At 45.7% G+C, this 25,189-nt stretch overlaps 1 protein-coding gene across 1 annotated transcript in view; it reads left to right on the forward strand.

Moving 5' to 3' along the window:
* Window positions 1-25,189, forward strand: part of thbs3a (thrombospondin 3a) — an 89,264-nt gene that overhangs the window by 830 nt on the left and 63,245 nt on the right. Inside the window, exons 2-3 of the mRNA XM_087985175.1 lie at window positions 21,580-21,788; window positions 21,967-22,223. Coding sequence (XP_087841301.1) covers window positions 21,580-21,788; window positions 21,967-22,223 — 466 coding nt within the window. The remainder of the gene's footprint in view (window positions 1-21,579; window positions 21,789-21,966; window positions 22,224-25,189) is intronic.

Below are 25,189 nucleotides of genomic sequence, written 5' to 3' on the forward strand. Positions count from 1 at the left end.
AGTCAGGAGAGGAAACATATGTAAACTCAGAAGGTGCCAGTGCTAACATCTACACACAGGCAATCATTGCTTTTCTGTTTGCATTAAATTGCAATTCTTAAATTAATCCAAAGGTGCAAACAAACTTGGGGCAGTCCCAGGAAACCATGAACTGACTGAGTGATGCAACCAGCCAGAAGAGCAAAATGTCTAACAAACACCTCATCCCAACCGACAGAAACCAAATTCTCAAACCTTAAGCCTTTCGCCTTCTAAGAATCTTCTGTGTTTCAATAAGGTCTCCCCTTATTTATCTAAACTTCAACTTTCTCAACCGCACCTCCCCCCCCCCCCCCCCCCCCCCCCAATTAAGGCAGTCTTTTGTACCCAGGATCAACCTAGTAATCCAATGCTAGTGTATTTGACCTTTGTTAACAGAAACAAAACTCTTTATTTTAAGTGTGGTCTGATATGTGCCCCAGGACTGGTGCAAGTGCGCATGAACTGAACCCATTGCTCCCACACCAATCTTTGAGATACATGTTGGATTCCTTAACTTTATTTACCCTTTGCTGGATGTCCTGAGCCTGATCACCAGCAGGCAAAACAGTCTTCAGGTCTTTCACTCACAACTGCAGAGAACAATATCTATTCCCCCAATTGTACTATCGCCTACCACAAGGAGATTCCTGTTGAACTCCTAACTAGTTCGAAAACATGTCCACTTTGGCCTGAAGTCTCATCTGTTTACATATAAACAAAAGGCCTCTCAACATCCTTTTTCATCTTTGTACCAAACTGGTCAAACTTGGAGCTGCTTATGACCCTTCAGGAAAACAGTATCCTTGAGAAAAGGAAGAGCTTTTAGAAAAAAGCGACCAGTTTTATGACACCTCCCCCCTTAAATAAATACATCAATATCAAAAGATGGCTTCATTTTTAAAGCCCTTCAAAAACCCGGTTTTTAGTCTAAACACACATATGCATTAGGGGCGGCAAAGTGGCTCAGTGGTTAGCACTGCTGCCTCACAGCACCAGGGTCCCGGGTTCAATTCCAGCCTCAGGTGACTGACTGTGTGGAGTTTGTACGTTCTCCCCGTGTCTGCGTGGGTTTCCTCCGGGTGCTCTGGTTTCCTCCCACAGTACAAAGATGTGCAGGTCCGGTGAATTGGCCATGCTAAATTGCCCATAGTCAGAGGGAAATGGGTCTGGGTGAGTTACTCTTCGGAGGGTCGGTGTGGACTTGTTGGGCCAAGGGGCCTGTTTCCGCACTGTAGGGAATCTAAGGGCTCTGGACGAAACGTCGCCTTTCCTGCTCTCGGATGCTGCCTGACCTGCTGTGTTTTTCCAGCAACACACTCTCGACTCTGATCTCCAGCATCTGCAGACTTCACTTTCTCTCACACGTATGCACTATACTAACTATAAACATGCAAACATGCACAACCACATGCAAAATCAGGCCACGGCAATCCCGCCACCGAATGCCTCTATCTCATTCGAGTCTCGATAACACATTTGGCAATCACATTTTCACGACCTGCCACCTGCACAATTGTCAAATGGAGTGGCTGCAACAACAAGCTCCAACGAAACCGTCTGGCATTTTTGTCCTTAAATTTCTCCACAAATGTCAATGTGTTATGATCAGTGTTTATCATTGTCTCAGATGCATTGCTGGTAATATAAACGCTGAAATGTTGTAATGCCAACACCAAGCTTAAAGTCTCTTTCCACACCCTTAAATATTTCTGTTGTTGAAATTCAACTTCCTGGAAAAATACCCGATGGCTCTTTCCAATCCCTTGTAATCTTGCGCAGGAGCACCGCACCGACACCCACATCACTGGCATTGATAGCCACCTTGAAAGTCTTTGTGTAATCCGGTGTGGCTAATACTGGGGCAGTGATTAACACAGTTTTCATGCTGTCAAATGCCTTTTGACAGTCTGCTGTGCACTGAAACTTCTTGCCCTTTTTTAACAATTCGGTGAGTGGAGCAGCCACACTGCTAACATTCGGCACAAACGTTTGGTAAAATCCACTCCATTTCAGGAACCATAGTACTGCTCTTTTCATCGACGGTGTGAGAAACTCCCCAATTACTTTCATTTTCACATCCTGTAGGACCATTTGTCCATGTCCAATAACATGGCCCAGGAACGTGACTTGGGCTTTGGCAAATTCACTTTTAGCCAGGTTTCCCACCAAGCCTGCCTTCCGGAGTCAATCAAACAAGTCCGATAAATGTAGCAAATCTTCCTTCCATGAGTGACTAAAAATCACCAGGTCATCAATGTACAGTACACACTTGTGTAATCCAGCGATGACCTTATTAGTCAGTCTGTTGAATGTGGGTGGAGTGTTTTTCATAGCAAATGGCATGACTTTGACCTGATATAGTCCATTTGGTGTTACGAAAGCTGAAATTGCCTTTGCTCTCTCTGACAGAGGTACTTGCCAGTAGCCTCTGAGCAAGTCCAACTTAGAAATGGAAGTTGCTTGTCCCACTTCTTTGACACAGTCCTCCAACCATGGAATTGGATGTGCATCAGTCTTTATAACAGCATTGACTTTGCGATAGTCCACACATAACCACTAGGTACCATCTGGCTTTGGCACCATGACTATGGTTGAGCTCCAGTCACTGTAACTCACTTCGATTGTGCCATCTTGGAGCATGCGCTCTGTCTCCTTCTGAACCTGTGCCAATTTTAGAGGGTTATGCCTATAAGGATGTTGCTTAATTGAAACAGCAGCTCCTCTATCTACATCATACACAATTAGGCTAATACTCCCCAGTTTATTTCTGCATATCTCCCCATATGATAAGTAATAACTCTTTCAGATCATTTCGATTTTCTTGTGGAAGGTAACTCAATAATTTATCCCCATTTTTGACAACTTCCTCACTGTCTAATTTGATTTGAGGAATGTCCAATCCAGAATTGTCTGAACTTGGCTCTTCCTTCTGTGCTGTAATCATTAACACCTTCTCCTCTTGCTTCCCTTCCCTCTCAAATACCTTTTGAGCATATTCACATGACACACTGTGTGAGATTTCTTCCTGTCTGGAGTCCTTATCAAGTAGTTCACCTCACTTAATTTCCTCTCGATTTGGTAAGGTCCACTAAAGCTTGCTTTTAAAGGCTCACCTATTACTGGAAGCAACACCAATATCTTATCCCCAATTGCAAAATTGTGAATTTGTGATTTCCTATCCGCTTCCTGTTTCACTGTATGCTGTGATACTTTTAAATGCTGTCCAGCCAACTCCCCTGCTCTATTCAGTCATTCTCTAAAATTTGACACATAGTCCAAATGGGTGGTCTCTGAGTTCTGACTTATTAATTTATCCAAAATCCATTTTAATGGTCCTCTTACTTCATGCCCAAAACTTAAAATCAAATCGACTGAATTTGGTCGATTCATTTGGATCACAAAAAGTACAAATGGAATTCCCTTATCCCAATCATCTGGATAATCCTCAATGTGGTCTTTAATGTTTGATGCCATCTCTCTAGCGCTCCTAGCGATTTTGGATGGTAGATTTGAATTGCTTTATTCCCAAGTTATCAATAAACTCCTTGAATAGTTTGGATATGAAGTTTAATCCTTAATCTGACTGGATCTCTGTTGGTAGTCTTTACCTGGTCACAAAAATTTGATTAATTCTTCTACAACTCTTTCAGCTTTCATGTTGCGCAGTGGGATTGCCTCTGGAAATCTATTCGACACATCAATTATTGTTAATAAATTAGATTAGATTAGATTAGATTACAGTGTGGAAACAGGCCCTTCGGCCCAACAAGTCCACACCGACCCGCCGAAGCGAAACCCACCCATACCCCTACATTTACCCCCCACCTAACACTACGGGCAATTCAGTATGGCCAATTCACCTAACCTGCACATCTTTGGACTGTGGGAGGAAACCGGAGCACCCGGAGGAAACCCACGCAGACACGGGGAGAACGTGCAAACTCCACACAGTCAGTCGCCTGAGTCGGGAATTGAACCCGGGTCTCTGGCGCTGTGAGGCAGCAGTGCTAACCACTGTGCCACCGTGCCGCCCACAAAATACTTATTCCCACTTTTTGTTTGAGGTAGGGGACCTATGTAATCAATCAAAACTCTTGTGAAAGGTTCTGCAAATGCTGGAATAGGTATTAAAGGTGCAGGTTTTATTACTGACTGTGGTTTTCCGATTAGCTGGCATGTATGACACGTCTGGCAAAATTCAACTACATCTTTGTGTATTCCAGGCCAGTAAAAATGTCTTTGTATTTTAGCTGCTGTTTTCCTCACTCCTAAATGACCTCCAAGTGGTAGCTCATACGTCACTTGCAGCACCTCTTTTCTATACCCTACTGGCAAAACAATTTGTTGAATCTCTGCCCGTTTCTCATCTGCTTGAATGTGTGATGGTCTCCATTTCCTCATTAAGACATCATTTGTTAAGTAATAACACAGACGGATACATTCACTCTCCTCTGTATATGCCTTTTGATACGACTGTTTTAACTTCTCACCTTTCTGTTGTAACTCAATCAGTTTAGCAGAGCTAAAGACACTTGCACGTTTACCTATTTGCTCCTGTTCTGTCCCACTTATCTGATCAAACAAAGTCCCTGATGAAGCTATGTCAGCTTCCTTATCTGTGTCTTTTGATCTCTTCTGCTTCAAATTGTGCCTCTGTGATCTTGTGATCACACAATTGGGAAAATTCCTGAAAAGCATCCTTCATTTCTTCAGTTGCCTGCGTCTCCATTGGCTTTTCAACTACAGTAGGCAACACGCCTACCAGTAAATCAGCTATGTCATTTGCAAGGACAAATTGTATTCCTGGAGTTGAGAGTTTGTCCATTACTCCTTCACAAATTCTCCACTCTTCTCTGGACTCTCACGCCTCACTTTACATAATTGAGCACTTTTTGTCTCTCCATGAATCCCTGTGGCCAGTATCTTCTCTGGCAATAGTTCCTCAGGAGTACATATCTCCTCATCCTTCAGCATTACAGACTGAGAGGATCTTTGTCCCTTAGTATTGTAACCTCCTCACTTACTGCTCCTGGCTCACATGAATAAACATTACCCTTGCAAATATATATTTTTAAGCACATCTGGCACTTCCTCCTTAACCAACCTCTGATCATCTTGTACACTCTGAGACAGTTGTCTAACTTTCCTTGTGCTTTTTGTTACTAGTCCAACAAAATTTCCAAGCTTGTCTGGTTTTCCTACATCTGGCTTTCTCCTAGCCCACCAACACTGTGGTTTTGTGTGGCCCACTTTATTACAATGAAAACACCGGAGCTTTGCAATCTCTTTGTCCCCTTCAAGGATTTCTGTTTTACCCTGTGGTAAGTTATCCTTACGATCTTCACTGAGATCTACCTTTCCGTTTGCACGTGAGGATTTCTCTTTGCTCCAATTTCTATCCCTCATGGTATGAAACTGATTCTGGAAGCCAAACCGAGTTTTATGGACCAGCTCAAATTGATCAGCCACTTCAGCTGCTAACTTTGCTGTTTTAACTTTCTGCTCTTTCACATGTGTTTGTACTACTTCAGGCAATAAATATTTGAATTCTTCCAAAATAATTACCTCTCCAAGGGCATTAAAGGTTTGCTCGATTTTTAAAGCTCTTATCTATCTATCAAAATTACTCTGTTTGACGATCCTTTCAAACTCAATATAGGTTTGACCTGGTCCCTCCTGAGATTCCCTGAAACGTTGTCTATAAGCTTCTGGTACAAGCTCATATGCCTCAGACTCCCCAGATACCTCCTCTGATAGTGATGCAAATACTTCACTAGCCCTACCTACCAGTTTTGTTTGGATTGACAAAACCCACATTGCCACTGGCCACCGCATTTGTTTAGCCACCTTTTCAAATGAGATGGAAAAGGCTTCCACATCCTTCTCATCAGACTTAGGCAATGCTTGAACAGACTTTAACAGTTTCTCACTAGGCTTCTGACAACTGGGGCTTGCTCATCCTCACTCTCTTCCTCTTTAAACCTCGCCACAGCCTTTACCGCCACCCTTTTAACCTGACTTTCCTCCTTAAGTGTCAATTTCTGATGTTCAAATGCTGTCTCTTTTTCTCTCTGTTCTGCTGCTGTCTCTTTTTCTTTCTCTTCTGCTGCTCTCTCTTTTTCCCTCTCTTCTGCTTTTAATCATAACTCAAACTCATAGAGTCATAGAGTCATAGAGATGTACAGCATGGAAACAGACCCTGCGGTCCAACCTGTCCATGCCGACCAGATATCCCAACCCAATCTAGTCCCACCTGCCAGCACCCGGCCCAGATCCCTCCAAACCCTTCCTATTCATAAACCCATCCAAATGCCTCTTAAATGTTGCAATTGTACCAACCTCCACCACTTCTTCTGGCAGCTCATTCCATACACGTACCATCCTCTGCGTAAAAAGGTTGCCCCTTAGGTCTCTTTTATATCTTTCCCCTCTCACCCTAAACCTATGCCTCTCTAGTTCTGGACTCCCCAACCCAAGGGAAAAGACTTTGCCTATTTATCCTATCCATGCCCCTCATAATTTTGTAAACCTCTATAAGGTCACCCCTCAGCCTCCGACGCTCCAGGGAAAACAGCCCCGGCCTGTTCAGCCTCTCCCTTAGCTCAGATCCTCCAACCCTGGCAATATCCTTGTAAATCTTTTCTGAACCCTTTCAAGTTTCACAACATCTTTCCGATAGGAAGGAGACCAGAATTGCACGCAATATTCCAACAGTGGTGCTGGAAGAGCACAGCAATTCAGGCAGCATCCGAGGACAGGCAAAATCGACGTTTCGGGCAAAAGCCCTTCATCAGGAATAAAGGCAGAGAGCCTGAAGCATGGAGAGATAAGCTAGAGGAGGGTGGGGGTGGGAGAGAGTGGCATAGAGTACAATAGGTCAGTGGGGAAGGAGATGAAGGTGATAGGTCAGGGAGGAGAGGGTGGAGTGGATAGGTGGAAAAGGAGCTGGGCAGGTCGGACAAGTCCGGACAGGTCAGGGGATCGAGTTTCTGGAGGTTAGAAGCTAGGATGAGGTGGGGGAAGGGGAAATGAGGAAACTGTTAAAATCCACATTGATGCCCTGGGGTTGAAGTGTTCCGAGGCGGAAGATGAGGCGTTCTTCCTCCAGGCGTCTGGTGGTGAGGGAGCGGCGGTGGAGGAGGCCCAGCACCTCCATATCCTCGGCAGAGTGGGAGGGGGAGTTGAAATGTTGAGCCACTGGGCGATGTGGTTGATTGGTGCGGGTGTCTCGGAGATGTTCCCTAAAGCGCTCTGCTAGGAGGCGTCCAGTCTCCCCAATGTAGAGGAGACCGCATCGGGAGCAACGGATACAATAGATGATATTAGTGGATGTGCAGGTAAAACTTTGATGGATGTGGAAAGCTCCTTTGGGGCCTTGGATGGAGGTGAGGGAGGAGGTGTGGGCGCAGGTTTTACAGTTCCTGCGGTGGCAGGGGAAAGTGCCAGGATGGGAGGGTGGGTCGTAGGGGGGCGTGGACCTGACCAGGTAGTCACGGAGGGAACGGTCTTTGCGGAAGGCGGAGAGGGGTGGGGAGGGAAATATATCCCTGGTGGTGGGGTCTGTTTGGAGGTGGCGGAAATGTCGGCGGATGATTTGGTTTATGCGAAGGTTGGTAGGGTGGAAGGTGAGCACCAGGGGCGTTCTGTCCTTGTTGCGGTTGGAGGGGTTGGGTCTGAGGGCGGAGGTGCGGGATGTGGATGAGATGCGTTGGAGGGCATCTTTAACCACGTGGGAAGGGAAATTGCGGTCTCTAAAGAAGGAGGCCATCTGGTGTGTTCTATGGTGGAACCGCTCCTCCTGGGAGCAGATACGGCGGAGGCGGAGGAATTGGGAATACGGGATGGCATTTTTGCAAGAGGTAGGGTGGGAAGAGGTGTAATCCAGGTAGCTGTGGGAGTCGGTGGGTTTGTAGAAGATGTCAGTGTCAAGTCGGTCGTCACTGATGGAGATGGAGAGGTCCAGGAAGGGGAGGGAGGTGTCAGAGATGGTCCAGGTAAATTTAAGGTCAGGGTGGAATGTGTTGGTAAAGTTGATGAATTGCTCAACCTCCTCGCGGGAGCACGAGGTGGCGCCAATGCAGTCATCAATGTAGCGGAGGAAGAGGTGGGGAGTGGTGCCGGTGTAATTACGGAAGATCAACTGCTCTACGTAGCCAACAAAGAGACAGGCATAGCTGGGGCCCATACGTGTGCCCATGGCTACCCCTCCAACCGCAACAAGGACAGAACGCCCCTGGTGCTCACCTTCCACCCTACCAACCTTCGCATAAACCAAATCATCCGCCGACATTTCCGCCACCTCCAAACAGACCCCACCACCAGGGATATATTTCCCTCCCCACCCCTCTCCGCCTTCCGCAAAGACCGTTCCCTCCGTGACTACCTGGTCAGGTCCACGCCCCCCTACGACCCACCCTCCCATCCTGGCACTTTCCCCTGCCACCGCAGGAACTGTAAAACCTGCGCCCACACCTCCTCCCTCACCTCCATCCAAGGCCCCAAAGGAGCTTTCCACATCCATCAAAGTTTTACCTGCACATCCACTAATATCATCTATTGTATCCGTTGCTCCCGATGCGGTCTCCTCTACATTGGGGAGACTGGACGCCTCCTAGCAGAGCGCTTTAGGGAACATCTCCGAGACACCCGCACCAATCAACCACATCGCCCAGTGGCTCAACATTTCAACTCCCCCTCCCACTCTGCCGAGGATATGGAGGTGCTGGGCCTCCTCCACCGCCGCTCCCTCACCACCAGACGCCTGGAGGAAGAACGCCTCATCTTCCGCCTCGGAACACTTCAACCCCAGGGCATCAATGTGGATTTCAACAGTTTCCTCATTTCCCCTTCCCCCACCTCATCCTAGCTTCTAACCTCCAGAAACTCGATCCCCTGACCTGTCCGGACTTGTCCGACCTGCCCAGCTCCTTTTCCACCTATCCACTCCACCCTCTCCTCCCTGACCTATCACCTTCATCTCCTTCCCCACTGACCTATTGTACTCTATGCCACTCTCTCCCACCCCCACCCTCCTCTAGCTTATCTCTCCATGCTTCAGGCTCTCTGCCTTTATTCCTGATGAAGGGCTTTTGCCCGAAACGTCGATTTTGCCTGTCCTCGGATGCTGCCTGAATTGCTGTGCTCTTCCAGCACCACTGATCCAGAATCTGGTTTCCAGCATCTGCAGTCATTGTTTTTACCTCTATATTCCAACAGTGGCCTAACTAATGCCCTGTACAGCTGCAACATGACCTCCTAACTCCTGTACTCAATACTCTGACCAATAAAGGAAAGCATACCATACGCCTTCTTCACTATCCTATCTACCTGCGACTCCACTTTCAAGGAGCTATGAACCTGCACTCCAAGGTCTCTTTGTTCTGATTCATATCTGCTGCCCTTTCCTTATCTCTCACCTCTAACTCAAGCTGCTTCATTTGCAATTGAATCCTTGCCATCTCTATAGATTCTGATAGTTTCTCAGGCAAGTTTAAAGGCTGAGCTGCTGCTGTAATTATCTCTCCTTTCCTCACTGAAGCAAGCAGTTCCAATTCCAGCTGGTCTGCTAATTCCTGCAGTTTGGTCTTATTCACCTTTTGCAAACCTTCCAAAGTCACTGCATGCACTTCCAGAAAACCTTTGGCGACTGAAAGAGCCATTAACTATCCCAAGGCCTTGTCTACCCAATGAAACCAATGCCCGAAATAAAGACATTAGCATCTGCCACTCGCTGTTTAAAATCTGTTATGGACTAGGCCAGACCACTCAAAACATTCTTAAGCAGGTAGGCCAGACCATAACTTTGCAGTTTGTTTTGTTAAGTGCACAGTGAAAATTACCCAGACTGAGCTTGCTAGGTTGACTACCAGGCTTTAAAACAAGACAGAAATTTATTCACAAAATTACACAATGAAGTACAAAGAGTAGAATAAAGAACCTCTACAGACCTCAGTCTATCCAAACTAGACTTAATTATGCTGTTCTGAATATATACAATGGTCCCAATAAGCAAAACCCCTTAAAAACACTAAAAATGGGACAGATTCTTACAGGTTGAAGTTAGAATGGCAGAAATAGAGAGAGAACCTGTTTCCACACAGCTGAACTCCTAACTAGTTCTGGACAAACATGACCACTTTGGCCTGAAGTCTCATATGTTTACATATAAACAAAAGGCCTCTCAACATCCTTTTTCATCTTTGTACCAAACTAGTCACCTTGGAGCCGGGAACTATTTATTACCCTTCAGAAAAACCAAGGACACAGTATCCTTGAGAAAAGGAACAGCCTTTAGAAAAAAACGAACCAGCTTTGTGACAATACAACCAATGTGGATCAGAGGACAATGGTTAGATTATCTCTCGTTGGAGATCACCCTTGTCTGGCACTTGAGAGTGTAACATTTGTGCCACACAATTGTCAGGCAATGACCATCTCCAACAAGAGAGAACCTAACTAACACCTTTTACATCAAAAGCATTACCATCACTGAAGCCCTCACAATTGACATCCTTGGGATTACTGCTGAACAGAAACTGAACAGGACTAATCATATAAATACTGTGGCTACAAGAGCAGGTCAGATGCCAGGAATACCATAGTGAGTAACTCACTTCCTGACTCCCCAATTTCTGACCATCATCTACAAGGCACAGGTCAGGAGTGTGATGGAATACTCCCCACTTGCCCTGGCTGGGGAGAGCTCCAACAACACTCAAAAAAATTCAACACCATCCAGGAGAAAGCAGCCCGGTTGATTGGCAACACATCTGTAAACGTTCATTCCCACCACCACTGACGCTCGGTATCAGCAGTGTGTACTATCTACAAGATGCAACTCAACAAAAATCCTTAGACAGCACCTTCCAAAACCATGACCATTTCAATCTCGAGGGACAAGGACAGCTGAAACACCACCAGCTGCAAATCCTCCTGCCAGGTGCTCACCACCCTGCTTGGAAAATATATTGCCGTTTGTTTATATCATTGGGTCAAAATCTTGGACTCCCATCCTAACAGCATTGTGGGTCTGACTGCAGTAGCTCAAACTTGCAGCTCACTATCTTCTCAAGGACAAATAGGGACAAACAGTAAATGCAGTGACACCCGCATCCCATGAATGACTAAAAAAAACCTTTGGTATTCAGCAACTCATCTGCTGCAGCTGCAACATATCGTTCAACCTGTCACCTCTTGAATTCCATTTGTCATTCTTAAATCATTCAATCTCAAATCCTCACTTTGTTATTCATTCATGGCTCGGAGGAGATGGTGTGGATTTGTTTATTCTCAAGTATCTGCTGTCTTTATCCTTCTTTATATGGGAGGAAAGTTTGAGGACTCTGGGTTCATACTCAATGGAGTTTAGAAGGATGAGGGGAGATCTTATTGAAATTTACAGAATACTGAATGGCCTGGACAGAGTGGACATTGGGAAGATGTTTCCATTGGCAGGAAAGATGAGGACCCGAGGGCACAGCCTTGGAGTAAAGGAAAGATCCTTTAGAACAGAGATGAGGAGAAACGTCTTCAGCCAGAGAGTGGTGAATCTATGGACTTCACTGCCACAGAAGGCTGTGGAGACCAGGTCTTTGAGTATATTTAAGACTGAGATAGATAGGTTCTTGATTGTTAAGGGAATCAAGGGTTATGGAGTGAAAGTGGGAGAATGGGGTTGAGAAAGTTATCAGAGCTGAAAAATGTGTTGCTGGAAAAGCGCAGCAGGTCAGGGAGCATCAAAGGAACAGGAGAATCGACGTTTCGGGCATAAGCCCTTCTTCAGGAATGAGGAAGGTGTGCCAAGCAAGCTAAGATAAAAGGTAGGGAGGAGGGACTTGGGGGAGGGGTGTTGGGAATGCGATAGGTGGAAGGAGGTTAAGGTGAGGGTGATAGGCCAGAGTGGGGGTGGGAGCGGAGAGGTCAGGAAGAAGATTGCAGGTCAAGAAGGCGGTGCTGAGTCTGAGGGTTGGGATTGAGAAAAGGTGGGGGGAGGGGAAGTGAGAAAGCTGGAGAAATCTGCAATCATCCCTTGAGATTGGAGGGTTCCTAGGCGGAAGATGAGGCGCTCTTCCTCCAGGCGTCGTGTTGCCATGGTCTAGCGATGGAGGAGTCCAAGGACCTGCATGTCCTTGGCAGAGTGGGAGGGGGAGTTAAAGTGTTCAGCCATGGGGCGGTTGGGTTGGTTGGTGCGGGTGTCCCAGAGGTGTTCTCTGAAACGTTGCGCAAGTAGGCGGCCTGTCTCCCCAATGTAGAGGAGGCCACATCGGGTGCAGCGAATGCAGTAAATGACGTGTGTGGAGGTGCAGGTGAATTTCTGACGGATATGGAAGGATCCCTTGGGGCCTTGGAGGGAAGTGAGGGGGGAGATGTGGGCGCAAGTTTTGCATTTCTTGCGGTTGCAGGGGAAGGTGCCGGGAGTGGAGGTTGGGTCTCGACAGTCAGCCTATACTTATATAATGATACAACAACTTTGCTTACATTCTGCACTTTACACTCATGCAAGATAAAGATAAGCACAGTGCAACTATCACCTTTTTCTTCAATGTTGCTCAAGGACAGAGAAACCAAAAAGCTAAAGATGCACTCCCATTAATGAGCTTAAGATACACTCCCTATATTTTGTCAAACTATAATTACACAACCTCAGTCTTTATCTCTAGCAGTACTTTTCTACTAGAGCTAAGAGCCAAGATATTTTTTACCTTGGTCAAGTATCCCGTCATGCAGCAGTATGCTGAGTTCTTACTACTTCCACCATTCCCTCCTTGTTGATCTTCCAGATCAACACCTAAGTTTAGGATACTACCTCATCCAAAAAAGGGGGCTCATATCCTCCTGGAAAAGTGTGCATACTCATACATGCTTATTCATCATAGGGGTCATCATGGGGTATGGTCCGGTAGATGATCACTGGTTTTGGAGTGAAAACTGTGGTAGGAACGAATTGTGAACAACTACAGCCTGTAGTTCTCCATATGATACAAAGTATCAGGAGTATGATAGTAAAGGTGACGTACCCCTGACAAAGCTCAATTTCTTGACTTCCATGTGAATGTGGGTCACCAAATTGGAGACATTTTTAGAGTTGTCTGGTATGTAGGTACAGCATACCTGCCGAATAACAGCACAAGTGCCATCCTCCTTGGATAATAGAAAATCCAAGGCTAAGTGATTCTGAAGGGCCACTGTTCTAACTGTGACAAGCTCAGCATTGATCTCATCAGAGCCTCAGAGGTATCATTGACTACAGTTTCCAATCCTGTTTTTAATTGGCTCAATCCTTGATTGAGAAGGAGAAGACATCGCAATCCAGGGATTTTTTTTTAGATTAGATTACTTACAGTGTGGAAACAGGCCCTTCGACCCAACAAGTCCACACCGACCCTCCGAAGAGCAACCCACCCACACCCACTCCCCTACATTTACCCCTTCACCTAACACTACGGGCAATTTAGCATGGCCAATTCACCTAACCTGCACACCTTTGGACTGTGGGAGGAAACCGGAGCACCCGGACGAAACCCACGCAGACACGGGGAGAACGTGCAAACTCCACACAGTCAGTCGCCTGAGGCGGGAATTGAACCCAGGTCTCTGGTGCTGTGAGGCAGCAGTGCTAACCACTGTGCCACCGTGCCGCGTGATGTCTTGGACTTCAGGTGTGAAGGTAACCCATCCAAAACTCTAATGCGAGGTATTACATATCATGAATGGGTCGACAAATGGGAACATACTCAATAGTCAGTTTCTTTTCCCGCCATACGGGTGCTTTGGTAGGACTGGGGTTGATACTGGATATGAACCTTCCACATAAGTCCCTATACTGCACCCAGTGCTGTTATTATTTTCCCAGTAAAGTGGGTACCTCTGTCACTATTCATTTATCCCAGTATTCCAAATCAGCAAATTATATCTTCCATAAGGCATTTTACTACTGTTCGGGCATCATCCCTTCTGGTGGGAAATGCCTCCACCCATCTAGAGAATATATCTACCATGACCAGTATGTAGTTAAACCCTCCTGAGGGAGTCATATGGACCAAATCAATCTGCAAGTTTCCAAATGGCCCTTCATTGATAAATAGATTATCAAAATGTGCCGATGTTCTTCCTCTATTGTACTGTTGGCAAATAACACATGTTTTGGCTATTTGTTTTAAGATAGTTTATATGCCGGGAGCAAATCGTTGTTGGGCAATTTGATGTAGCATCCTCCTTTTCCTACATGCCCCTATCCATGCGCCAGCTGGGCAAGGGCATGGATGAGAGTACACAGACAGACCACCCTATCATCAGGATGCAGCTAAAGACCAGAGGCATCAGGGGAGCACCTAACACGAGCCCAGAAATTGCGCTGTGCCTCTGCAGCTGCATCCTGCGCCTGGAGAACTGCTGTAAGGTCGACAGTAGAGGGGAGTTGTATCTTAACGAAGAAGGGGACCATGACTGCACGTGCCCAAGGGGCCTCACGGGCAGCAGCATATGCAGCAGTGTTGCAGGGGCACCTCGACCTCAGAGGAAGTATGAGCTTCCCGTTTGACAACCATGACACGTGCAGGGTAAAGCACTGCCCACAATATGTTGATAAGTGTCACATGTTGAGTAGGTTTACCAGATGAGATAACAAACCCACAATTTTTCTAGAGTGTACCAAAGTCATGGACCACTCCAGAGGCATAGCGGGCATGGCAAGGATACACACATGGGTAAGGGCAAATTGCTCAGCAACCCGGGCTGAAGTCCCACAAAGGAGAGCGCATGCCTCTAGCATTTCGAAGGGAATAACGATTGTGTCACCGACAAGGAATGATCATCGGAGGGAAGCATGGACAAGCCATCAGTGAACAGGATAAAGATAGGATTGTCAAGGGACGTGGAGGATAAATTAGGCCGAGGAGAGGTCATGGAGTCGACCACCTGTAGGTGTCATGGTAGTAGGAGTCCAAGTCAGAGGAAGCAGGAAAGATGGTAGCTGGATTCACTGAGTGGACGCGGTGGAATGATAGATTCAGCTTGGACCACAGCATGACCTCACACCCAGTCCTATGGGCTGCTGGGAAATGCTGAGTAGCAGCCGAATTGAGAAGAAGCAAAACAGCATGAGGGGCCATATCAATGGTAATCCGGAACAATAGAGTTCAACTTTTCCGGTGTGGTAGCAGTGATGGCGATGGGTGGAGCTGGCTAGCAGGCCATGGACCACCGGAGGTAACTGAGAGGAGTTACAGGCCACTGGGCATTTCAGACTGCCATGGATTTACACAAGGACTCTGCTCACGAGACCCTCTCATTCGTTACCATAGAGGATGAAAGGCTTACGATAATTGGGTAAGCCCAAGGCTGGGGCCTGTGTCAGAGTAATACGGATTTCTTCAAACGCTTGCAACCGCTCGGGGGTCCAATCAACAGAACGAGGCTGACTCTTAAGGGTAACCTGACACAAAATCGCATCCGTGCACCGATATTCAGGCACCCATTGGCGGCAATAGTTCGCCAGGGTGAGAAAAGACAGTATCTCCTGTTGTGTGGAGGGTCGTGGGGCATTGAGAATAGCAGCTACACAATCAGGACCCAGACGACGCGTACTGTTCTCCAGGATGCAGCTAAGGTATTGTATTAAAGTCTGGCATAATTGTAGTCGGAGAGTGTAGTGCTGGAAAAGCACAGCAGGTCAGGCAGCATCCAAGAAGTAGGAGAATCAATGTTTCAGGCATAAGCCCTTCATCAGGAACAGCTTGGCAGCAGAAATGGGGTGCCCACAGGAGGCTAAGTGGATCAACAAGGTCACAGAATCCCGCTGACAATCAGTGTGGGACTGCAAGGTGACAAGGTGGTCATCAGCATATTGTAACACAGTGCTGCCACAGGCAGAGAGAGCTGAGACAGATCACCTCGCAACTGCCGCAGCATACACTGTCAGGCTTTCATCTAGCCCTGAGGAAGACACGTCCAGGTGAATTGTTGGCTCCTGTAGGTGAAGGCAAAGAGATCCTGGCTCTCCTCATGCAGGGCAATGGAGCAAACTGCTGAGCATCGGTGTATGACAGTGTAACAAGCCGAATCCGGGGCTCGTGAGGAAAAGGTGACATTGGTATCAGGGACGACAGTGCCACGGGGGTAACAATCTGATTAATGGCATGCAAATCCTGAACAAACTGTCACTCACTGTTCCTGCCTGGTTTAGGAATAGTTAAAATGGGAGTACTACAGGGACTGCGAGTAGAATACAACAGCCCCTGAGAGAGCAGAGCATCAATAACAGGCCGACTGCCTATTTCAGCATCAGGGGACAGTCTATATTGATGAACACAACGGAGGACCGCACCAGGACAGACAGGAACACGGAGCTGAAAGCACCAAGCCCACTTGATTTTTATGGAGGGAAGAGGGGAACAGTGGGGGCATATCGTCATGGAATGAGGGTGGCTGATACCGGACACAAATTATCAACCAATGGACAGATGGGAGTCAGATGCAACTGGCGTCATCAGAGAATACAGTAATATGAAAGTTCCCACAATGGGTCTCCCTTAGAGATTCACTGCAGGACAAGAATTGGATGAATTTCCTCAGGCCGATGCGGGGATTTAACACGGTCAGTGACATGGGGCACTGAGATGGAACCCATTGCCAACAAAGCTGATTGTACAGTATCAAGCTGGACAGAAGCAAGTAGGCCCACGGGACTGAAATAAACTCCCAATTAAACTGCAGCGAACCTTACTGAGCCAAACAAGGGGCTGTGAGGTATGCATATCAGTCAGGGACTGGACCGTGGGTACAAAGGGCTATGCAATGGATGGTTTCTGGAGAGCAGGATGTAAGGAATAGGTGCTGGAAAAAACAGAAGCAGGGATTGGTGCTTCCTTTCAGATCCACTATCAGGGGGTGCAGGAGAAGTTCAGCAGGATTGTTCTGTAGTTGCCAGCAGTACAATGCAGCCTTGGTCACAGGGTCAGAGCACTGCATCAGCAAATTCAGGACCTGTCCCACAGAGTGATCAGGGAGCTCCAAGAACAGGCCCTGATCAGAACAGTGGATCGAAGCACCGAGTTTACACAGGGACTGGCGAGCCAACAGGCAGACAGGTGAATTCTTGACAATGACAAATGGCTCCTCTACCTGGAGCTTACCTATCTGAATGGGAACAGGTTGGGACTGTTATTCCACCATGGGAGTTCCGCATCAGAGTGGGTTGGGTAGAATCAGGTGGGACTGTAGGCAGGCTAGTTGTATGGACTACATCCTGGTAATGTGGAGATTGAAGAAGCCGGGGCTGCTGTTCTCGCACAGTCGCTGTCAGGAGGATATTCTCAGTAACTGTATCCTCTTGAGATTCAAGCCGGGGATACAGCCCCATCACGACATTGGAAGGTCCCTCCTTCTGTGCATCAGCATCTTTCTTAGGTTTCCATTTGGGAAGTTGTTGACGCTTAGTAACCTCTAACCATTTAATGAAATAATGCATCATATAACATTTGTCCCAAGTGGGATTGCCACCTCCTTCCTGAGTAATTTCTTGCCATTCCTTAATTTACTGAAGTCAAAAGAGCTACTGTAGGGCCAACAGCCCAGGGACCATCCACAAAGATCACTAAACAAAGGAATGACAAATCCAGAATCTCGTGTTTCACAGAGCACCATATCCACCTGTGATCCCACTGGAACGATGGGGGTCTCCTACCTGTTGCCGTGATCTTAGCACCTTACAATGTCTTTGTTTTGTTCACTTTTCCATCTTTGGGCCGTCTTCTGGGAGCCTCACATCCACATTTACGGAGAGGCGCTGACTGCTGATTTCCGTAATCTACAAAGAGATGTCACTCACCAAGAAAGGAAAAGGAAAGACAAAACTGCTACCCACACCCGCACGCATTAATCTACGATAAGCACTCACAGTATTTCTCTTCTGTCCACAAGGTCTTGAAGTCTGGAGTCTATTTCAATTGGGTAGCTACCACTTCTTAGTCTCTCTCACTGCCCTGGTAAGTTTCGTCTTCTCTGTGATCTTGCCTCATCCTTTCAGTAGTCTTGGCTCAGCTAGAGTCACCGGCCGGACACTAGACAGTCTCTATACTGTGCCCCCGCGCCGTGAATGGAGCACTAGGCCTAGTCCCCCTTTCAGCTCGGACTGTACTGCACTATCTCCAGTATTTCCTCCTTTACTTCTTTTGGATCCCACATTAATTGGAATCCTGCCGACTACGCCAGATTCTGTCGAGGAAATTACTTCTTCTGAGACTTCGAGCCTTGTTGCAAAAAGCTTTATTTTTTGTGAATTCACGGAGAGGCTGGTACAGTTATCACCATCTCACAGTACTCTCTCGAGCTGAACAGTCAGCCTATACTTACACGATGACACAAACAACTTTGCTTATATTCTGCACTTTACAATAATTCAAGATAAAGATAAACACAGTGCAGCTATCACCTTTTTTCTTCGATGTTGCTCAAGGACAGAGAAACTAATGAGCTAAAGATACACTCCCTATATTTTGTCAAGCTATAGTGACACAACCTCAATTTTTATTTCTAGTAGTGTTTTTCCACTAAAGCTGTGAGCCCGAGAGCCAAGATACCTTTTGCCTTGGTCAAGTATCCCATCAGGCAGCGATATGCTAAATTCTTCTTCCTTCCACAAAAGGTATATTTGCCATAGAGGGAGTTCAGTGATGGTTCACCAGACTGTTTCTTGGAATGACCGGTTTGTCATGTGTTGTCAACTGGGCCTGTAATTCACTGGAATTTAGAAGTGTAAGAAGGGATCTTGTTGGAACGTACACAATTCTGGCAGGGCTAGACAGACTGGATGCAGGGAGGATGTTTCCACTGCCAGAACAAGTGTCACTGTCTCAGGGTATCCAGGCTATTTTGAACAGAGATTAAACATTTCTTCACTCAGAGGGTGGAGAACTTATCGACATCTCTACCACAGAAGGCTGTCAAGGCCAAATCACTAATCATGTTTAGAAAAAAAAAGATTTCTCGAGGCTAAAACAATCAAGGAGTATGGGGATAGGGTAGGAGTACAACGTTTATTTGGTGGGTCAGTAAAGTGGGCTCAATGGACCAAACGGCCTATTCCTGGTCTTAGTTTCTATTTCCTATTCCAGAACATCTCCTTAAATGTCTGCTGCTGCTTCTCTATTGATGTATCTCCTAGTTTAGTATTCAGTTCACTTCAGCTTTTAGGACCACATAGTTATCCTTATTTAAGTTTTAAGTACCAGTCTTAGATCCACTCTTCTCCCTTTCAAACCAGATATAAAATTTAATCGTACTCTGGTCACTGCTGCCTAGAGATGCCTTTACTCTGAGGCTATTAATCAATCCTTTCACATTACCCAATCACAAGTCTAATATAAACTGTTCTTTGATAGGTTCCAGAATGTGCCGCTCTAAGAAACTGTCTTGAAAGCATTATGTGGACGCCTCATTCAGACTTCCATTGTTAATCTGATTTTTCCGGTTGATAATGTAGAATCAAATCACTCATGGTTATTACTATTCTTTTATCACACGTAACCAATATTCTTTTACTTTCCCCTACATTGTAATTCTACTGAGAGACGGGGGAGAGGAGGGGAGGGGGCGGTGGCTGTTACCCACCTTCTGAGTCATTTCTTCCCTCTGCTATTCCCATCTCCACCAAAACTGATTCTACAACCCAATGTCTTGATCCAGTAGTGTCTCATTATTGTACTAATGCCATCCATGATGAACAGTGCCATCCTTCCATCTTTACTGAGCTTCCTAATTTTCTTGAATATTCTCCAATATCCAGGACGCAAACCCTGATTATACAGCAGCCACATTTCCCTAATAGCTATCAGATCATATTTATTTACTTCACTGAGTTATCGATTCATTTACTTTAAGTGCTGTGTATATTCACAAACAATGCCTTTAGTTTTATCTTTGTGTTATCTTTGTAACATTTAGTCTTGACTATTGGTACAAACTGTGGTTTTTCTCTCTCTACCCTTTCCTTCCATTTTCTGACCTTCATTTCCTAGATTATTATTTTCTTGTCCTGACTTGACTCTTTCCTTGGTCTGCTACATCTATCCAAGCTTGATTCCTCTACTTCCCCCTTTGTTTAAATTATAGGTGTTTCCACCTCCCTCGTTTTGTGGCTTGCTGGAACACCAGTCCCAGTACCGTTCAGCTGGACAACATCCCTGTAAGCTGTACAGCCACTCTGAGGTTACACCCACCCCCAGACGTATTGAAAAATTGATTTCCACAGACCTTGGAGGGAATATTGGCTTTAATTTCCCAGTACTGATGCTGGTGCAGAACCAAGCTCCCTCACACCAGTCCTTGAGGCACATATGAATTTCTCTGACCACATTTGTTGTACGCTAATTGCACTGGCTCAGGTAGTAATTCAGAGATTATTACAGAGATGTTCTGCTTTTCAATTTAGCACCTAGTTTCTCACTCCCTCATAGAACCTCTTTCTTAATTCCACCTACATTGTTGGTACTGATGAAGACTACAAACACTGGAGGCTCCCCTTCCCAATGCCAGTTCCCCTCCAGACCAGAGGGATATATCCCAGATCCTGGCACATGTCTGGACCCATGTGTTTTGCCTCCGAGAACAATGTCATGCTGTCCTCTATTGACACTACTTTCCTTTTTGCTCCCTCTGTTGATTGCCATCATTCTCCCAGCAACACTTACTCTTATTCAATGAATTGAAAGTACTCAAACCCATTGGAAACTTGCAAAGATTGTGGCTCCTGTGCCCCTGCTCTCTGAGTCCTCTTAGTTGCCTCACTAGTTGTCATACTTCCCTGTCCCTGACTACTGGTCAAATCAGCTAACGCTATCTTAGAGAATGTTACCACAACTTGGAATCAGATGTCCAGAAAATGTCCCCCTTCACATTGCTTCTGCAGCTCAGACTCCAGTCCGTTGATTCTGAGCCGAAGTTCCTGCGTCGGCAGACACAGACTACATATCTGTTCAGTCTGGATGATGCTGGCATCCAGAAACTCCCACATCCTGCAGACACAGCACATCACCTTCCCTGCCAATTTCATTGTGATTTAGCTGATGAATAGCGGCTTATTGATTAATAATTACAGTTTACAATAAGGAAACACTACACCTCCCAGTCAGCTTTACCAGTACCTGATAAAGAACTTGCAATGCCTAAAAAGCAAAAGAGCCATGGATGTTATAATTCAGAAACAAAAACAGAAATTGCTGGAAAGGCTCAGCAGGTCTGGCAGCGTCTGAGACGAATCAGTGTTAACGTTTCATGTTTAGTGACCCTTCCTCAGAACAGCTTACAATGACTAACAGTTCTGTGCAGTTCAGCCAATGGGATCACTTTCTGGTTAATAATCTCAGGTGTTTTCCCCCATTATATTTGAAGTCAAAGAGTTGGCACTGGGAGCTGCTATGATCATCTTTGGTTTAGCTCAGTCAATGCTTGTCTTTCTGTTGTGATTTATGTTGTGCACCTCTCCATAATTTGTTCCTTCTTTGGAATTTCAGTGTTTAGTTGATTTTCTGCTTTAACCATTCCTTCTACCTCTATCCCAACAGTGATTGATTTCGGATCAATGCACAATGTGAAACAGGAGGCCTCAGTAGTGGAGAAGCTGGCCACAGAGATTCTAACGGTGAATGAGCTCTTTGTCCTGTCTGTATTCAGGCTGCCACCCAGACAGGGGGGTATTCTGCTGGGGTTCTATGCCAAGAGAGACAACATGAGATACTTGGAGGTCACTGTGATGGGCAAGATCAACAGAGGTAAGAGATGTTACTACAGTGAAAGGAATAGTGCTACATGAGGGGGTGTGAAGAGGATGGTATCGTGAGGGGGGGGGTGGTGGGAGGAGAGGAGAGATGACCCTCAGGAGATGGCAGGGTGGAATAAGGAAAGGAAAAAGAGTAGCTGATTAATGTGTTCACCCTCTCTTCTACATAGTGCTTGTCCGCTACCTGAGAGAAGACGGCAAGACTCAGTCTGTGAATTTACAAAATGCAAACTTGTCAGACGGAAACCCTCATTCCATCATCCTGCGAGTCAGTGGTCTCCAGCGTGACATGATCACCATGGAGCTGTATGTTGACTGCAGACAGGTGGATTCCAGTGTGGGGCTCCCAGCCATGGTGAAAGTACCCCCAGAGCAGGCAGATACGATCGATGTACGGACTGGTCACAGGGCTTACGCACGGATGCAGGTGAGCAACTTGGTCAGGTCGTGATCATAGTTAGTTAGCTTTCACAGCATTCTTTTGAGGGGCAGTTGATGTTTCCCAGTCCTGTGAATAACCACATTGTCAATGCAGCTCAGGAAGACTGAGGGGATAAGAGGTGGGAGATGGTCTTTGTGCTTGGGTAAGGGTAAGGGAAGTGGCGTGAAGTACTGGAAACATTGAATACTGGGGAGAGCTGACGGAATCTGAGTGTGTCTTAGCCTGCCTATGTTTTCAGTAACCTGGGTCAACTCTGGAATACATGCCACATTACCTGGTTTGCTGGTTAAAATGCAATGTGACATGATCTTCCTAAACTTCACTAGATCATGAGGAGAACAAGGATTTTTTATGGGATTGGATAACAGAGCAATATTAATGATCCACCACAGGTTGACATCACGTGAAATTGTCTAGAATTGACATATGATACAAAAAAAAAGGAGTCATTCAGCCCGTTGTGCCTGTCACTGCCATTGCTGTTTACTGATCAGAGGATGATGAGGATTTCCTGCTCTGGGGAAACTTTGATCACGCAGGAGAAGCAATCTTTTCCACTCATCCAAATCCAAGCCCTTCTTATCCTGTGTAATGCTGACTATCTGACCTCAGGCTCTGAAGAGACTGGTGTACTGATTCACTGATCCACCTAATTATCCATCACTCTCAATTTCAATATTCTCTATCCAATTATCATGATTCCCAATAAGGACCTACGCATCTGTCTTAGAGGAGTTTTGTGGATGAAGTTGTAAGACAAACCAACAGACACAAGTGTCTTTGAAGATTCGGTCCTGCCTTCAGCTTTGATGATTGTGACACATTGACAGAATCTCCTAACTTGAATCTGACCAAACACATGGACCACTTGGAACTACACCAGGAAACCTGTTCACATGGAGACAAGAGGAATCTATCCAAGACAATCTGAAAACCTGCTGTATTAACAGCAACACTTGGGAAACAAATGCTAAGTAATTACCAAGATTATAATTTATCATCAAAAATGACATCAAGATTTTTGTAATCGAACCAAAGCAGTGTCTGAGTAAGGACAACGTGAGAAACCGAAAGACAAGGCAACAGCGTTAGCCAGCGACCTACTACTGACTCGACCAACTGACAATCATTGCACTCACTTTGTGAGGGCTCAGTCATCTAGCTGTGAACCCATAGCCACCCTTTCATATCTCACTTAGTTCGTTAGACCTTGAAGCAGGAGAAAGTCAGCCCATTGAGTTTGCTCTGTCATACAGATAGAATATAGAACATAGAATGTTACAGCGCAGTACAGGCCCTTCGACCCTCAATGTTATACCGGTCTGTGAAAATAATCTGATACCCATCTAACCTACACCGTTCTATTATTAACCATGTGTATGTCCACTGCCCATTTAAATGCTCTTAACGTCGGTGAGTCTACTACTGTTGCAGGCAAGCCATTCCACACCCCTACTACTCTCTGAGTGAAGAAACTTCCCCTAATATCTGTCCTAAATCTATCACTGCTCAATTTAAAGCTATGTCCCCTCATGTTAGCCCTCACCATCTTCGGGAAAAGGCTCTCACTGTCCACCCAATCTAACCCTCTGATTATCTTATACATCTTGATTAAGTCACCTCTCAACCTTCTTCTCTAAAATGAAAAAAACCTCAGTTCCCTCAGCCTTTCCTCATAAGACATTCCCTCCATACCAGGCAACATCTTCGTGAATCTCCTCTGAACCCTTTTCAAAGCTTCCACATCCTTCCTGTAATGCGGTGACCAGAACTGTACGTAATACCCCAGATACAGCTGCACCAGTGTCTTGTACAGCTGAAGCATGACCTCATGGTTCCGAAACTCAATCCCTCTATCAATAAACGCCAACACACCGTATGCCTCCTTAACAATCCTATCAACCTGGGTGACAACTTTCAGGGACTTATGCATCTGAATACAGATCTCTCTGTTCATGTGCACTGCCAAGATCATCATGGATCATCTCCACTTTCCTGCCTTTCCCCCATAACCCTTGATTCCCTTACTGACTAAAAATATCTCAACCTCAGCTTTGAATATACTTGGTGGTCCGCTCCTCTGATAGAGTCCATAGATTCACCACTCTCTGAGAGAAGAAATTTCTCCTCATTTCTATCTTAAAAAGGTAACTCCAAGAGATGAAGACGTTCCCACATGGATGAATAATCTTTCCACAACTACCCTTTCAAGCCCCCTAAGAATATTGTACATTTCAATAAGGTTGCCTCTCATTCTTTTAAACTCTAATGAGTACAAGACTAATTTGCAAATTCTCTCATAAGAAAATCCCTCCATATGTGACATCAACCTCGTGCACCTTCTCTGGACTGCCTCCAATGCCAGTATATCTGTCCCTAGATAAGGAGATAGGGTGTGGTCTGACTAGTTCCATGTATAATTTTAGCTAAACTTTCCTACTTTTTATTCCAATCCCTTTGAAATAAAACCCAGCATTGTACTTGCCATCCTATTACGTGCTGTACTTGGATGCAAGCTTTTTGTGATTTATGCGAGAGGACTCCCATTTGCTGCAGTTTTCTGCGATCCCTGCCCATTTAAATAATATTCAGCTCCTTTCCTCTTCCTGCCAAAATGTATAAGCTCACATTTTCCTCGATCTACTAGTTTTTGCCCACTCACTTAACCTGTCTATGTCCCTCTACAGAATCATAGTGTAATCCTTGCCACTTGCCTTCCTACCTATTGTGTCATCTGCAAACCTAGCTATAGTACAATAACCTTCCACATTTATGTCATTAATATATACAGTAAAGAACTGTGACCCCAGCACTGATCTCTATGGGACTATTGATTGCCATCCAGAAAATGTCTCCCTTTATCCCAACTCTGTCTTCTATTTATTAGCCAATCCAGACTAATATATTGCTTCAGCATCATAGAGCCATAGAGATATACAGCATGGAAACAG

This window comes from Chiloscyllium plagiosum, unplaced genomic scaffold (genome assembly GCF_037043375.1).
Source record: "Chiloscyllium plagiosum isolate Xiang-an unplaced genomic scaffold, Cpla_swu_hap1 HiC_scaffold_50, whole genome shotgun sequence".
NCBI lineage: Eukaryota > Metazoa > Chordata > Chondrichthyes > Orectolobiformes > Hemiscylliidae > Chiloscyllium > Chiloscyllium plagiosum.